The 16,590-nt window shown below is 44.0% G+C and overlaps 1 protein-coding gene across 1 annotated transcript in view; it reads left to right on the top strand.

Annotated features, from left to right (window-relative positions):
- The window catches only part of PDZD2 (PDZ domain containing 2), a 233,302-nt gene that overhangs the window by 177,902 nt on the left and 38,810 nt on the right, over nt 1–16,590 (top strand). The window contains exon 7 of the mRNA XM_005857886.2: nt 11,837–11,939. Within this exon, the coding sequence (XP_005857948.1) occupies nt 11,837–11,939 (103 nt within the window). The remainder of the gene's footprint in view (nt 1–11,836; nt 11,940–16,590) is intronic.

The raw sequence follows: 16,590 nt of genomic DNA on the forward strand, positions 1-16,590 counted from the left end.
TCCCATTTCTCTCAGGCCCTCTATTTGTGAGTACATCAATCTGATTAAAGCAAGGACACTTAGCAAAATCTGTGAATTTTAAAAAGAGAATCCTCGTCTTTTCAAATGAGTTTCTTATGGGTATCTTTTTAAAATGAAATTGAAAGTATAATTCTCAAAGCCTGGATGGCAAAGCTGTTTTTAGAGGAAATACCTCGGTAGACCAGTAAGCCTCCCTCCGGTAACAGCTTCCTTGAAGACGTCTGTACTTGTCAGTGCCTTCCCTTCAGTGTGTTCAATTATGGCTCCTAAAAACTCTCCCGTTTGTTTGCAGTGACCTTGGATAGGGATGGGTAGACGAGGGTATGAGCCATTCCTGTAAATGAGAGGTTGGCAATTGTAAAGCTCAGATTGTAAACAGTTCAGGCTCTCCTGGCCGAACAGCGTCTGTGAACTCCCTGATGTGGGGCCTAGTGCAAAAACAGCCACAGGCAATAAGTAAACTAATGGCCATGACTGTGTGCTAATAAAACTTTACACAAACAGGTATTGGGCCAGATTTGGCCCCTGGGCAGCCCTTTGCCAATCTCTGCTGTCCATGATCATGTGTGAGCCTGGGACAGCCTCTTATTACTGCTGCCCATGTGGCCTCCACAGGCTCATCTCAGCTTCCCAGCACTTGCTTCACCAACTAGAGGCCTTTAGAAATATCTCTCAGCAAATCAGCATGAACCCGACACCACTCCTGGAAAAGGCAGAATTCAGAGTGCAGCTCGAGTTGGTCTGGAAAAGGCAGCAGAGGGCCTTAGGGAAGACTGCCTGGTACTTCAACAGCCGCCCAAAATTTACCCAGTGTCTGCAAGAGGACCAGTTACTCTTCATCTGAAACCTGCCTACGTGGTGTGCCCCATTAAAACAATCCCTTTCTGTTACAATAAGCCCCTTAATCATGTAAAACTTCCTCTGAAACATTTGTAGAAGAAAAAGCCCTGGGAGAACCTGGCGTGTATCTACCGTTGCTGCTGAATTGGAGTTGACTCCGCTGCTGTAGTTGGCCACCTCTGACATCCACCCCTTATTTTCTTTCCTGCCATTCCTTCTGTTTACTTCTTCGGTCTCTTTTACATACCTTTTCGATAGCTTTCCTCCCTCAACTTTTTGTATATCTTGAGATGTACACACACACACACACACACACACACACAATTTTCTTTCCTGCCATTCCTTCTGTTTACTTCTTCGGTCTCTTTTACATACCTTTTCGATAGCTTTCCTCCCTCAACTTTTTGTATATCTTGAGATGTACACACACACACACACACACACACACACACACACACACACACACACACAAAATTTTATCACTGGAATTTCGGGAAAGGCATATCCTAGTCCTGCTCCCAGAGCTGTGTGCACTGAGAGCCAGCAGCCAGCTCCTGCTGAGTGACCAGGGGTCTGCCTGTAGTAGCCAGCCCACAAACCCAGAGAAGAATGCCAGCCCCACAGTGTTCTTACCCACTAACTCATGGGAACATGGCAAGCGTGAGATTCCGGCTTCGTAGCGTCTGTATTAGCTTCGATTTGAAATCAGTACCAAGAAGGGACAGATTCTCCTTCTTGCCATCTGCCTCTCCTATTGTTTTTGAAGAGCTGAGAGTCACTTGAGGACACTGACCTCTCCTTGGGAAGGTGACACATGCAGATCCACCGCAGGAGGGGATAACAGCACCAATGACTGATCACAAGCCTAGTTCTTACAGGTGATTTATTTGCCTGGACTTTCTAAGGGACCAAGAGAGCTATTTGATTTGCATGAATAAAAATCATCCAAATCACCCACAAAGTGGGCTCAAATTGTTTGGGGATGATACGTGGGAGGAATCCGGAAATGGGCTCAGCTAGAACAAGGACAATATTATTTCATTGGCCGAGCCCCAGTCCCAGAGCCTCAGTGGACATCAGCACCGCTCCACCCAGCTGCCTCTGAGGCTCTGCGTGTACCAAGCATGCTGGTGCTTGGCGAGTTTGACTATTCAGTTTTACTGTTTTCCTCTTCAGTCCTGAGTTACTCTCTCTGTTGGAAAACATCGTGTCTAGTGTCACAGTAGATTTGTGTTTTAATTTCTGCAGCCCGCCCGCGGGCTTCTTGCTACTTTGGGGCCGATTTATGGTTGTTCTCATTCCCTTTTTCTGAATAGTTATTTATTCCCAGCCCCGGCCTCTGGTTCTCCTTTGACCATTCAAACATCTGCCCCAGGGACTTGGAAAACGAGCTTCCTTTGGCAGCCTGCAAACAACCCTGGTGTGGCCAAAGCATGAAAGGGAAACCACCAGGCTCCACTGTCCCGTAGATACTGACCAGGGAAGGAGCCAACACGGCTTCCTAGGGATTTGGAGCCTGGATGTCTTCTGTCACATCTGCAGATTATTTTTTTTTCAAGTGTTAGAAGTCATAAAAACTGGGTGCAACCAGTCCTCCTCCTGTTTTCCTTGGGATCAGATGTGCTTGTGCAATGGAAATGGTTGGAGATAAAAGCCACGCTTTGCATGGTTTGTTTGCAAGGCTTCAAGAGTTAGCTGAGAAAGACAGATGACGCCCTGGAGTTCGACAATGTGTTAGTCACGGTGTGTTCACGGAGACCTCATCAGCGCTTTGGACAGCGGTTACAGCACATTTCTAAGTACCAGACTCTCAGTTTGGACCAAAGGGCCTCTCTCATAGTAGATGATGATGTTTGCTCCCCACCCCCAAAAGCCTAACATTTGCCAGAAGCTAAAGCTCAATTTCTGTGCTGTTTCTCGTCCACAATTATTTCCAGCCACATTGTCCAGTGCAGCTTTTCAGAGGTTCTGCACTGAGATAAAAATGTCAACATAAAGACATTCGGGTCGTTAAAATGCCAACCAAGTCAAATCCCCTTGCAAATTATAACCCAGAGATGTTAAAATCTAAGGTAATTAACATCCAAGCTTAAATTCCCTTGACCTTTGGAGTTAAAAACCAAAGCACTTCATGGCCTCCTTCAATCTCTCCTATTTCTTATTTTGCTCCATCTTAACTAAGGATATATATTTTTTAATTTTATTATGTACTAGAGGCCCGGTGCATGAATTCGTGCACGGGTGGGGTCCAGCTAGCCCCGCCCCGATCGGGGCGCGGGGGGCCAGAGGGGAGGGAGGGACCATGGGAGGTTGGCTGGCCAACCTGCCCCCCCACAGTGCATGTCTTAGTGACCGGTCGCTTAGGGTTTTATATATATAGATTGGTTTTGGGTATACAGTTTAGTGGTTAGACAATCATATACTTTAGTGCTCCCCTTGATGTTTCTAGTACCCCAACTGGCACCACACATAGTTATCAATATTATTGACTATATTCCCTATGCTTTACTTTCTTTCCGTGACTATTTGGTAGCTACCAGTGTGTGCTTCTTAGTCCCTTCACCTCTTTCACCCAGGGCCCCAACCCCTTTCCCCTCTGGCAACCATCAGTCTCTCTGTGTATCTATGAGTCTCTTTCAGTTTTGTTGTTTATTTAGTTCTTTAGTTTCCACATGTAAGTGAAATCATATGGTGCAGTATGTGTCTTTCTCTGGCTGACTTATTAACCAAGGAGATTCTTGATGTTGGGTGCTGGGGAGAGGTAGTGGTTTTCAGCATCTGTAGCCTGGGCTGTTTGCCCCTGGAACAAATATGGCTCTTTCAGCTCCAAGAAAGTTGAATTTGTTAAACAGCAGGTCTCTTGTGTGCTTTATTGTTTAGTGAAATGAAAATGAACAAAGAGTAAATAGACTCACAATGGTATCAAAACATTGGCCTCACACCCTTGGCATTTAGAAAAATGAGACAATTCCCAGCCCCTGGACAGTGGTCTCAGGCAAAATTCTGTTCCCAGGAACTTACTGAATTTTGCCAAAGGCTATGTCAAAAATTGTAAAATGTCTGAAATTTTTCCGCAGATGAATGGATGCTGGCAGGAGACATGAGACTCCTGGGTCAGAGACAAATGGCATTGTTATGGCACAGCCATTTTTTGCTTTCTCCAATCCCAGCCTAAGATTCCATACAGTTTAGAGCTTCATGTTTGCATAATCTCCTCCTTGTCTCCTCCCCCTCCACCCACATACACACAAGTCCTTTGGGAGTGATGCAGAGGGGCTCAGGTAGGGGACACACAGTAGATTTGCTTCACAGCTGAGTAACCCTGAGCATAGACAACCTGAATCTTCTATGATGGGCCGGAAGCAAACCTGATTGCTCTTTGCTCCAGAGAGGGGCGTTATCTCAATCCTACTGGACAGTATACAAATCTGCTTTCTCCTGAGACATTGTCACTCTACAAACATCCATGAAAGAATAGACAATCCACAGTACAAAGAGCCTGTGCTTCTGTTCACAAGACACAGAAATGGGAGAGACCCTGGAGAGATGTCTCCCCACAGGGTGCAGCAGACACTCAGTAATGTCAAACAAAGGAGGGTCGGTGATGACAATATTTTTCTCTCAAAGATGCCAGTCAGTCTATAGCAGTTGTTTGGAGTCGTGATTATGAATTTAAACTCAGCTTGCAGGAATCTTCCCAATCTGGGTGGAGGAATCAACCTGGTTCTATTTACTGTGCTTTTCGTTTATATTCAAGAGCTTCTTCTTCTTTTTTTTTTAAATATGTTTTTATTGATTTCAGAGAGAGAGGGAGAGATAGAAACATCAATGATGAGAGAGGATCATTGATCGGCTGCCTCCTGCACGCCCTCTCCTAGGGATCTAGCCCACAACCCAGGCATGTACCCTGACCAGGAATAGAACTGTGACCTCCTGGTTCATGGGTCGATGCTCAACCACTGAGCCACACCGGCTGAGCTCAAGAGCTTCTTGCTTTGCACTCACACTTTGAGACAAAAGTATGGGGCACCGTGGTGTGCCGTGTTGGGTGTGGATGGTGTCCTGGAGAGAGCTTCCACATTCTCAGAAGCAGGCATTTTCCGTCCTGGGCCACATTTTCCATGTCCACTGCCTTTGGACATAGAAGGGCTTAGACCGGAGGAAGCTGCATCTCTCGCCCCTATTTATTCAGCTCGAGAAACACCCTCTGTGGATTCATGAACCAGACCCGTTGTTGGTGACTCTGAGGCGAGCTTCCCGAATGAGCTAGTGAGGACGAATGCCTCTGCCACCACTCCTCGGCAAGTCGCCCTTCCGTGGGTTTTGAATGTTCCAGGGGTCAAGCCGCGTTGCTTTCTGCTACATATTTTTGGGCAGGAATTGGATATGCCTCTAGTGTTTCACACCTGTCTGCTTTTGGGAAAACTCACTTCGAGTTCCTGTTTAACCTGCTGCTTGGATGGACCCCTTTTTTCTCTCCTCACCTTGCTGGCTGAGCCTGTGTGCCTTTTTTACTCCTGCTATTCCTTTACTTTCTGACGCAGATATGTTTTTCTAAAAACTATTCTAGACTCTGTCATGTGGGGCCCATCGTTGTGAAAGAGATGAATCGATGATTCTCCTGTTTACTAAAGAATCCGTTGTTCAATTGTATCTTGACCACCACCACCTCTGACTTGGTTAATTCCACTCAGGAAATAGCCTGCCACCAGACCAACATCAAGTTCTGGCCTATTATTGTCCCTCCTGGCTCCCATTTCTCAGGCCACTTCCATCAGGGCAACAACAATAACTATGTCCTTTTAAAATTTACCCAGGGCCCTAGCCGGTTTGTCTCAGTGGATAGAGCGTCGGCCTGCAGACTGAAGGGTCCTGGGTTCGATTCTGGTCAAGGGCACATGCCCGGGTTCCAGGCTCGATCCCCCAGGAGAGGGGGTACAGGAGGCAGCTGATCAATGATTCTCATCATTGATGTTTCTATCTCTCTCTCTCCCCCTTCCTCTCTGAAATCAGTTAAAATAATATATACATATATATATATTTACCCAGTAATTTTTTATTTTATTGTTTTCCTCTTTCTGGTCTTCCTCTCCTTTAAATCTGATCCCTCTGGGTATAGTTGTCCCAAATCCTCTTACTCGGGCTCTTTATCTGCAGTTTATAAATCACATCTCTCACTGTTTTCCAGGCCTGAGACCCCTGTGGGGAAGTTCTTGCATTCTGTTCTCTGTGGTTTTGCCTCTCTTCCTCGGTTGCATTTCCTTAGGTCCCAGTCACGCTCACTAACTAAGGACCGGCTAAGTATCTCCCCACTTTTGTAATGCTCACTTTAAGAACAGTTAGGCACATCTCTCTTTTCCTTACACATTGTTCTACCCTGGACTTCACAATCTCACCTTCCCTTTGTATATGTCCAGTCTGTCATCTAAGATCTCATCTTCTTAAGGAAATAGCTCTGTTCCTGTAGCAAATCATCAAGTATTTGTTATCTCTTTTGCACTGCTTCTATTCTGCTTGTAAGACCAGAGCATGTCCTCAAATTCTCTGCGGTGTCCTGGCAACCCTGATTTCTGAAAGCTGAGTTCTCTAAGCACATGCCTTTGAAACTGTCTTCTTCCTAGCATAATTCGTTATGCCTTCAAATAGGTATACATCATGTATATTCTTCAGCATAATTATGTGGACATTTTTACTCTCTAAGTCAAGTAATAGAATTTGTATAGTGTGCTTATATAAGTGAATAGTATTTTTTAGTATAGTTATTTTTTAATATATTTTTATTGATTTCAGAGAGGAAGGGAAAAGGGAGAGAGAGAGATAGAAACATCAGTGATGAAAAATAATCGTTGATCAGCTGCCCCCTGCATGCCCCCTACTGGGGATCGAGCCCACATCCCAGTCACGTGCCCTGCCCAGGAATCAACTGTGACCTCCTAGTTCATAGGTTGATACTCTACCACTGAGCCACGCCAGCCAGTCTAGTTGTTATTTATGACTCTTGGAATATATTAAAGCTATTTATTTTTTTAAATAAATAAATAAAGCTGTCTTCTTACCTGTTAGGTTTTCAGTAACTTTATGGAGTTTTTTCCTTCAACTTCAATCCAAGAAGCTGGCTTTTTTTGTTTTGTTTTTTTTTTGTTCCCCATTTCTTTTGCTTTATTTGTTAATTAAATCTGTTACCTTCTATAGGTATGAAGTTGAAATGTATATGGTGTCTAGAGCTATAATCATAGTCTATGCAATTACTAAATCCAGAGGCACCCTAAGACCTGGTAGGGAAAAAGCTAAAGGTTTTTGGTTTGGGGTTTTGTTTTTGTTTGTTTGCTTTAAATTTGTTTTTATTAATTTTGGAGAGAGAGAAACATCCATGTGAGAGAGAACCATCTATTGGCTACCTCCTGCAGAATCCCTACTGGGGATCAAGCCAGCAACCTGTGCATGTGCCCTGACCAGGAATCAAACTGGTGACCTTTGGATGCATGGGATGATGTTCAACCAATTAAGCCACCAAGCCAGGGCTATTTTTGTATTTTTTAACTAAAGCTTCACTATACCCCCGTTATACACATTAGGTACTCTCCTAGTACTCTCACATGCATTCTTATTTAATCTTCATAGTAAGCCTATAAGATAATTACAAGGTAATTTTAACCATTTAGAAATAAGTACTTTTGTTCCTATTTTATGAGGTACATGTGAATTTCATTAGACTGCATACACTTCATGTGTCTACTTCATACAGAGAGTGAGACAGAGGCTTCCACACTTGCTGGTTAAATACCTATATTCTGAATAGACGACAACTCTCCCTCATATTTTGGCTGGTGGGCTACTGTGGTGCAGCTGGGACCCTCATTCTCCCATTCTCCATCTCCGGGTAAGCTCAGGGGAGGGCAAGGAGGACTGGGGAGGTTCCAGCTCAGTCCTGCATGGACTAGGGCAGTGGTGAGTTACAGAGGCCCAGGTCCTGTCCCATGTCCATAAGCCTGAGCTTTTATTAACTCTCTAGGTGACTCTGATGAACACCAAGGCTTGTCTAGGTCATCCCGATCCTGGGAATCTCCCTCAAAATCAGTTAAAACTGATTTGCTTTCAGCTGCTTCTTATACAACCGGCCTTACCTTCATTCCCAATTGCAAAGAACCTCTGTCAGCAAATGCGTTGTGTGTGCAAACCGAGTTGCTTTGGGGTCTTCCTCAATTCCAATTTAGGATTCAGCTTTCTCCGCTTGGATCCATTTCCACACATTTGTCTGCTTACTGACTTCTAGAATTTTGTTGCTGTTGTCGTCTATTCCCTTTGTCCTTATGGGGATTATGTCTTTCATTTTAAAAAATATATTTCATTGATTTTTTACAGAGAGGAAGGGAGAGAGATAGAGAGTTAGAAACATCGATCAGCTGCCTCCTGCACATCTCCTACTGGGGATGTGCCCGCAACCCAGGTACATGCCCTTGACCGGAATCGAACCTGGAACCCTTCAGTCTGCAGGCCGATGCTCTATCCACTGAGCCAAACCGGTTTCGGCAATGTCTTTCATTTTAAAAATCTCTTCCCTATCATTTTAGTATGGTTTTAAGATGGAAATCTGCCTATCTTTAATCGGAAGCCGATGTCATTTAATTCTTTTGTTTGTTTCTTTTTTGTCATTTAATTCTTAAATCAAGCTTCATTTTTCAGATGAGAGGACACTGAAGTTCACAAATGTTGACATTAATGTTCCTGAATTGCTAATAAATGATTTGTGCCCAGGCAAGTGGATTCTTAACCCCTCTGCCCTACCACCTCACAATAAAACCAGGAGCTACACATTCTTATTCATTGAGAGAAAATCTCATAGGTTACAGGTATGGGAACAGAGACGCTCTAATTGGAAATTGGCGAGTTCTATCCAAGTCCATTAATATAATGGCTTTGTTGTATGACACGTGAATTAGAAATCGCTGATGAATAATAGATTGTATTAACTGTTTCTCTGAGCCAAAGGCCTTCCAGGAGAACTTTTTGCACATTTCATTTTAGAACAACTAAAATGGCATCATTTCCAGAAGAGTTTGATTTGTTCTGTGCTTCACAAAACAAAAACAGAAAAACAAGAAAGGGGGGACTTTCTCAGAGTGTGGACCTTTTCAGACAGTAGTCCTAAGACTAAAAGAGAGGCATGTTGTGATCAAAATTGCACTTTGTGTGTTGCTGCTCCCTACAGTAACCTGGAACTAATGTATCTAAGCAGCCTACTTCCTGTTTTTTGAGTTACCAGCCACCTAAAATCATGCCAGGCCAGTTTTCGGTTACAGAAGGACATGCTTTCATTGAAATCCAGAGCCCTATGCCAACACTTTGAGAGGGGTCTGAAATGAGATTTCACCCCTGCCTGGAGCTCTCCAGTGTATCTTTTGCAACGCTTTCTGCAGCGCTTTGCAAGATCTCTGGTCCACTCTTAATTGGTTTGAGCTACAGGCTTTCCATAGTAATATGACATACAGTCTTTACCAGAAGATTTCTTTGGTATAATAAATCTTACTGGTATTACATAGATCATAGAAACCAAGTCTCATTTCATTCTCTGGTGCATTTGAGGACTAAAAAAGAGAGTAAAAGATTGTTCTTTAAGGCTGTGATTCTTCTAAACCACCTCCCTGAAAATCAAGAAGCATTTACAGCGTTTGTGTTTGCATCGCAGACTCAGATTGGACACAGTGCCTGTGTGCCCTCATAAAACTCTGCAGCATTCACTCATTTTGGACTGACTTTCTTCACACACAGTCTGTGCTAGATCCTGGGTCTACCTTATACACAAAAGGGTCTCGGTTATATACAAGGGTCTCAGTTTTATTTCCTCATCTGTCAAATGGAGATGTTATTTACCTTGGGACACATGTTTGCTGCAAAAATTAAGTGGGGAAAAATAGAGGTGAATGGAATTATACAGTTATGGTTCAGTATTGATCATCCCAAGTTATTAATTTAAACGCATCTTAGGATGGAGGGGGAGAACATCCTGGTAATACATGATGCTGGAAATCAGGAGACTGAATACAAAGTCACAGCCTTCACCTTTGGTGAGTTGAGAAACCGTGGGCAGGCCACTTTTCTTCTTGGTTATTCCTATGAGTGTTGATGTCACCTTCAGAACTTCTGATTGTATGAAAACCTGGGGCTGTGCTGGGGGGAAAAAATAGAGGGGAAAATGGACGAAGGGAACTTCCTAAGTCCGGAAACCGTAGACTGGATGGTTTTTCTCCCTCAACATGAGCTTCTCAAACAGGCTTTCTGATGGGTTGGGCCCTGGCCATTGTGTCACAACTGCCCACCTAATGGGTACCAGAGGAGGTAATGACTTGCAAATCTAAGGAGCACCTTTCTCTGTAGGCTGGTCGCAGGGTCAGGCGGTGGAACCAGCAAGAACCAGGAACTTAACTCCTTCTCCCGTAATTGCTGTTTACAGTCTGGTGACAGGTTCTTTCCATCACATGTTTAAACCAGGCTTCTCCCAGGTTGTTTCTATTTGCATGTCTCCTTCTGTGCCCCAGGTCTCTGGCATGTCTCCAAGACTTTTGTGTGTGTGTGTGTGTGTGTGTGTGTGTGCGCGCGTGTGCACACACAATGTATGAATTAATGTCACAGTTTGGGGCTGGGAAAGGCATCTCTCTAGAGAATCTCTAAAATCATCTTCAGGATCCTATTCTTGCCTTTACTTCATAATTTAAACCTGGAGACCTGCCAATCCCTGACATTGTAATAGGAACTCACCAAATTTATCTTGGTTTTATATATTAGGAATAATTTCTTTTCCCAAAGCCCCTCCCTCAGTTTGCCTGCATCTCCTCATTTCTCAGACCTTTTTATCTCTGTTTCTCATCCAGAAAGATACTTGAACTTGAGGGCGAAGAGGAAATCTTCCAAATTGTGTGTATTACATACATTATCTATATAAACAATTCCCTTTTAAAAGGTCGTTTACCTGGGAAATTACTCTCAGTGCTTAGTTATACATTTTTATATATAGAATTTTAGACACAATGTATAATTTTTATTACCCATTAAAATTCAGAGGTTTTTTACATTATAATTACATGACATTCTGCTGTCATTTTAAAATGCACACATGTTCCTTCACATGAATCTTACCTGTTTTAATTAATATGACTTTATTTCCTCCAGGACCTCAAAGAAAAATAAAATTTCAAATGGGAAGGCTCCCTGCTTGATGTATCTCATGAGTTTTGTACATGTAAATTTATCCCCCAAATATTTTAGAAACTCTCAGTGCATAAGTCTCTTCTCTAATAAACAGAGTTTGTGTTTTGTTTTGTTTTGTTTTTTAAGCATGATTGGCTTTTCTCAGGAGGAGGACCCGCTGGCCCTTGGGATCCCCCTTCCTGCATCACTCTGAGGTCCATAGTGTAGACATGCACCTCACCAATGTGTGGGCTGACCTTGTGTGGACACCTCCACATAGCCGGGCAATGCTGGCTTCTGGGAGGTATTTAATCAGTCCTCAGGAGTGTAGCACATGGGACATCTGGTTGACCTGAGGGGTGTGATTATTTGGCTGCCACAAAATCAAGATTTTGCTGTATTTTAAGAACCTTAGAATTAAGCTGCAATTTCTGGTTTAATATTTGTTGCGACTTGCACTGTAGGAAGAAGCACTAGCCCACAAGTCAAGAGACCTGGGCTCTGGTTGTAGCTTTGTGCTCACATGGGTGATCTTGTCCAGCAAGTTTTCTCAAGAAATGGAAAGACCCCTAGAGGCCTACAGACTGTGAACCCTCCCTGGTTCTGTGCTGTGCTGTGAGGTGCCTGCAGAGGAAGAACTGGCCAGCGTGATTCCTGGCTATCAGCAGACTGTGCTTTGATCCTAATTTCTCACGTGATACCTAGATTGCTGCTCCTTGAGCCTTGAGATAAGGTCTCAGAAGGGATTGTGCCAACCTCCCACATCAGCTCTGTGCTCTCTGCATTTCAGATCCCTGGGGCAGGTGATTCGTGTAGCTCTGAGGATTCCAAGGGAAACCTGGAAAGTCCCAAGCAGGGCAACAGTAAAATGAAGCTCAAAAGTCGTCTTTCGGGTAAGTGAAGCTCTTTATCTGACACCATCTTTCTGAAAATGAACTTCTAGCCTCAGGAGTGGGAATATATAACCATTAGCAGGATGACCCCTTTTTTCCCTTAAAAATCTCAACATTGGCCCTAGTCGGTTTGGCTCAGTGGATAGAGCCTCGACCTGTGGACTGAAAGGTCCCAGGTTTGATTCCGTTGGGGGCACATGCCTGGGTTGCAGGCTCGGTCCAACGTGCAGGAGGCAGCCAATCAATGATTCCCTCTCATCATTGATGTTTCTGTCTCTCTCTTCCTCTCCCTTCCTCTCTGAAATCAATAAAAATGTATTTTTTAAAACTCTCAAAATTGTTTTACCTTTTTCTTTGTTTAAATTTACTGATTTGAGAGAGGAGGGGTGAGGGAGGGAGGGAGGGAAAGAGAGAGAGAGAAACACTGATTTTTTGTTCCACTTATTTATGCATTTGGTTGATTCATGTATGTGCCCTGACTGGGGATCAAACTCCCAACCTTGGCACATCAGGATGACACTAACCAACTGAGCTACCCTGCTAGAGCCAAAATTGTGTTTTCAAATTATCAACTTGCATAATTGTGGACTAAAAAAATATTTTGATGAAAGTTTTAAAAATATATTTTATTGAGTTCAGAGAGGAAGGGAGAGGGAGAAAGAGATAGAACCATCAATGGTGAGAGAGAATTATTGATTGTCTGCCTCCTGCACACCTCCTACTGGGAATTGAGCCTGCAACCCAGGCATGTGCCCCTGACTGGAATCAAACCTGGGACCCTTCAGTCCACAGGCCGACGCTCTATCCACTGAGCCAAACCAGCTAGGGCTTGTTTTTCCTTTAGATACTTCATGTCCCAGGCATAAAACTGCATTCAGCCTGGCTTCCCATGTGCATATTTTTGGGTCATAATAAAGTGAATGTCAATATCTCTGTTTGTCTCTGCTTAGATTTAAATTTCCTGTGTGTTTGGTTCATTTACTTCCATAGGACTTCAGGTGACCCTTTTGCTGTGGAATATTCCTGGTGGCTATTTTTCACCAAGCACACCTCTCTCCCAAGCCCTTGGTCCACCAGAACCAGGGGCAAAGAGCTATTTATATAATATGAAATCTGCATTTCAACTAAGTGGGGAGAGGGGTGGAGTTGCCGCTTTTGGAACAAGCAGATTTGACTTTTCCTGGGCACATCCGTAGAGCAGCTGGCCTGTGTCCTCAGGGAGAAAGTTAGTGCTGGGACCCCACGACTTCCGTGGATCCCAGGCACTTTCGCCTTGATGGCTCTTTCCTGTCTTAAAAGTATACTAACAATTATGTTTTATGACTGCGTTGGTGTAAAGTTACAAGCTGGACTTGTTAGCTATTCATTACTATTATGTTCTTCTGAATTTAAAAGAAATTAAACCATTTTTTATGGGCCCTGAACGTGGTGTGGGCCCTCAGCATTGTGTGTGTGGCCTGATGGAGCAGTCGACCGGCTACCCATTGGCGCATGACATCTGTTAGAACAGGAAGAGGAAGAGTCGGGAAGCTAGGCAGAACCAAGTCTGCCCCTCAGCTCTTGTTACCCAGCTACCTAGGGCTGGTTACTTAATGTCCCTGAACTTCCACTTCCTCACTGATGATAACACTGATGTTGAAAGGTTGAGCCCATTTTTTAAAATAATAATATTAGTAATAAACTCACACGAAAGCAGCTAGCACAGAGCATGTATGTTAACATCCAAAAATGTCCATTTCCTCTTCCCACCACTCAAATCTATGCCTGTTGACCAAGAGCACTCCTCCTCCACTGCCTGGCCTTCTATTGAGTTATTCTAGCACCATGAAACACATCCCTGTTTTTTTTTGAATAACAAAATGGATTGCTTTGCATTTGTAACTCCGAGTAATTAGGCAGGATATATCTGCGCGAATGTGGGTCTGTGACAAGCACAGTGTGATGACCAGAGGCTGGTAAGGCTAAGAAGGGACATGGTGCTGAAGTTCCTCACGTGGAGAGAGAACAGCTCCCTGTCAGCCCAAGGCACCGCTGAGGGAAATCCTGCGTGTGTTTGGGACGGGAAGTCACCAGGGCAGAGAGGAGATCTATAGGTCAGCTGTCTTGGTAGAGCTGATTAGCACCTTAGAAATCGTTCCCAGGGGAGGGCACTGAGCCCTGGGGAACTATGAGGGACCTTTGAAACCAGGGCAGTCACGTTCCTCATTTAATGGGTGAGACCAGAGAAGTGAAGGGGATCCCAACGGTCACTCATTCAGTGCCACCCAGAAGATCTGCTCCCAGACAGGTCTTCTCACCCACCTGTCTTTACAGGATCTGAGGATTCACTGATAGAGATGTGGGGAGGGGTCTCGCCAAGGACCTTCCAGAGCCATGGCTCCCTAACTCAGTTTATTCTGTTTCGAATGAGCAGCGCACTCAACTGAACAGTAAATCCAGGCCTGGCTGCACCACAAATGGATGCCACCCTCTCTTCCTGTGTCCTTCCCAGACACTCAGGGCCATGACAGGGCCATGGAGGAATGTGGAAGGAGCACTGCCCAGCTCTGCCACTCCTAGCTGTGTGGCCTGGGACAGGTGGCTTCATGTCTCTGTTTCTTCCTTTAGTCTGCCGATCAGTGTGAATGCCTTCTAAGCACCAGGCCCTGTGTAAGACTGAGTTGAGGGAATGCATATGGCAGTGCCAGTCCGAGGTGTGGTAGCAGGAGGCCCGCACCGTGTGGTAGCTGCCACTGTTGCCACCATTGTCATTAATGTCACATCATCCTTGTCATCATCACTGTTCTCTTTCCCTCTCGAGGGCAGGTGCTCTGGGGGGTTCAGACAGGAAGGTGCTCACGCACTTGAGGCCAAGGCACATGCAGAGGTGGAAAGCCTGGAAGTCTCTGGGCTGTGGCGCTCAGGCATTCAGCGGATGCGGGATACACAGGAGGGCCAGGACCTTGGCAGGGTTTGGTAGAGCAGAAGCGAAGGAAAACAGTGGTCTAGACCAGGGGTCCTCAAACTACGGGCCGCGGGCCACATGCAAATACAAATATTGTATTTGTTCCCATTTTGTTTTTACTTCAAAATAAGATATGTGCAGTGTGCATAGGAATTTGTTCATAGTTTTTTTTTAAAACTATAGTCCGGCCCTCCAACGGTCTGAGGGACAGTGAACTGACCCCCTGTTTAAAAAGTTTGAGGACCCCTGGTCTAGACGCCTGAAAAAATGCACGAGAAATGCTTAGGGGCAATGGGGAAAACTGGTCAGAGACGTTCTGGGCGACTGTTTTCCCTCCTCATCTATCTGCAAGATCCAGTAATTCATCAGTAAGGGCCGCAGCCCAGCAGAGCTTGTCAGAGCGATTAGGGGAAAGGAGACGCTTGGGGCGGGAGGTGCCGGTGCCAGCGAAGTCGGGTAAAGCGTCAAGTGATATTTATATGCTCCCGAGTTTTGGAAAGGATGCCGGTTTTGGACAGATTCTCTCCTTTGAGATTCAGCAGGCTAGAGCAATGAATTCGTGCAGCCAGGTAGCGGGAGATAAGACTGGAAAAGCAATTTGGAAACCTGTTAAAGAGGCTTAAGGAGTTGGGTCTGCGTTCAGTGCTGTGAAATATGTTCTGTCTACAGACATTTGAATACAGAGGTTTTAATGTGATGAGCTCCTCGTTTGTCTGTCCTGTAAACTTGGGCATTTATTTCATAGTTTCTTAAAGCGAGTCACTGTGGTCGTCACATATCAGTGTATTATCTACAGACACTACCGTATGTGGTTTCTCTTCTGTGGATGGCAAGTGCCTCCCTGTCAGCTCCAAAGGAATTTTCTTCTAATAAATCTGCTTCAGATGAGTAAGCATGCCAAGATAGATTAATCTGGTCATGAATTATTAAGGAGGTTCTGTAAAGAGGTTCCAGTCATTTCCACTACGATTTTTGCCCAGTCTGGCTCCAAAAATGACTGAAGCAATTTCATGGAACATTTTTTTTCTGAAATTCTAACCTGAGTTTTCATTACTTCATGCCTTCCTTTTTTGCCAGCAGGGTTCCCTTTTAATTTTGGTGTTTTTGATTTATCCATGTTCATGCCTTAGGCTTGTGATCTTTTTAAATGGAAAATTTTATTTGACTGCAAAGGAATTTCAGGTGTTTGAAAACCTGTATAACAAAGCTAATATTCAGCTTTTGAAAAGCCGGGCCTTTAGTGATGTCCATTTTAAAATAACTGTCAGTCCTATTCTGGTTTGTTTTTTTTTTCCATCGCTATTAGAAATTCATCAATACATTAGTTGTAAAAGAGTACAGGATCAACTTGTTTTATCCCATGAAAACTTTTAGGTAAATTGAAATTTTAGGTCTTCAAATAAAACGTCGCATGGTCTAGAATAGCTTGATATTTCAAAGAATCTGTATATGTGTATAGTTATATTCACAGATACATACACACACACACACAACATATAGTGAAGCAATTTTCAACTGGTGTGCCGCAAGAATGTTTAAAACATTCAGTACCTGACTATTAGTCAGGGGAACTGACCTCTTTTCCCTTAAATTGTCAAAAAATGACAACAGCCAACACAACAATAGCCATTCAATTTGAATGAATCAAAATTATGCCTATTCTTTTGTCAGATCGGCAAAAAATCGATTTTTTGTTGTTATGCCACA

This window comes from Myotis brandtii, unplaced genomic scaffold (genome assembly GCF_000412655.1).
Source record: "Myotis brandtii unplaced genomic scaffold, ASM41265v1 scaffold115, whole genome shotgun sequence".
NCBI lineage: Eukaryota > Metazoa > Chordata > Mammalia > Chiroptera > Vespertilionidae > Myotis > Myotis brandtii.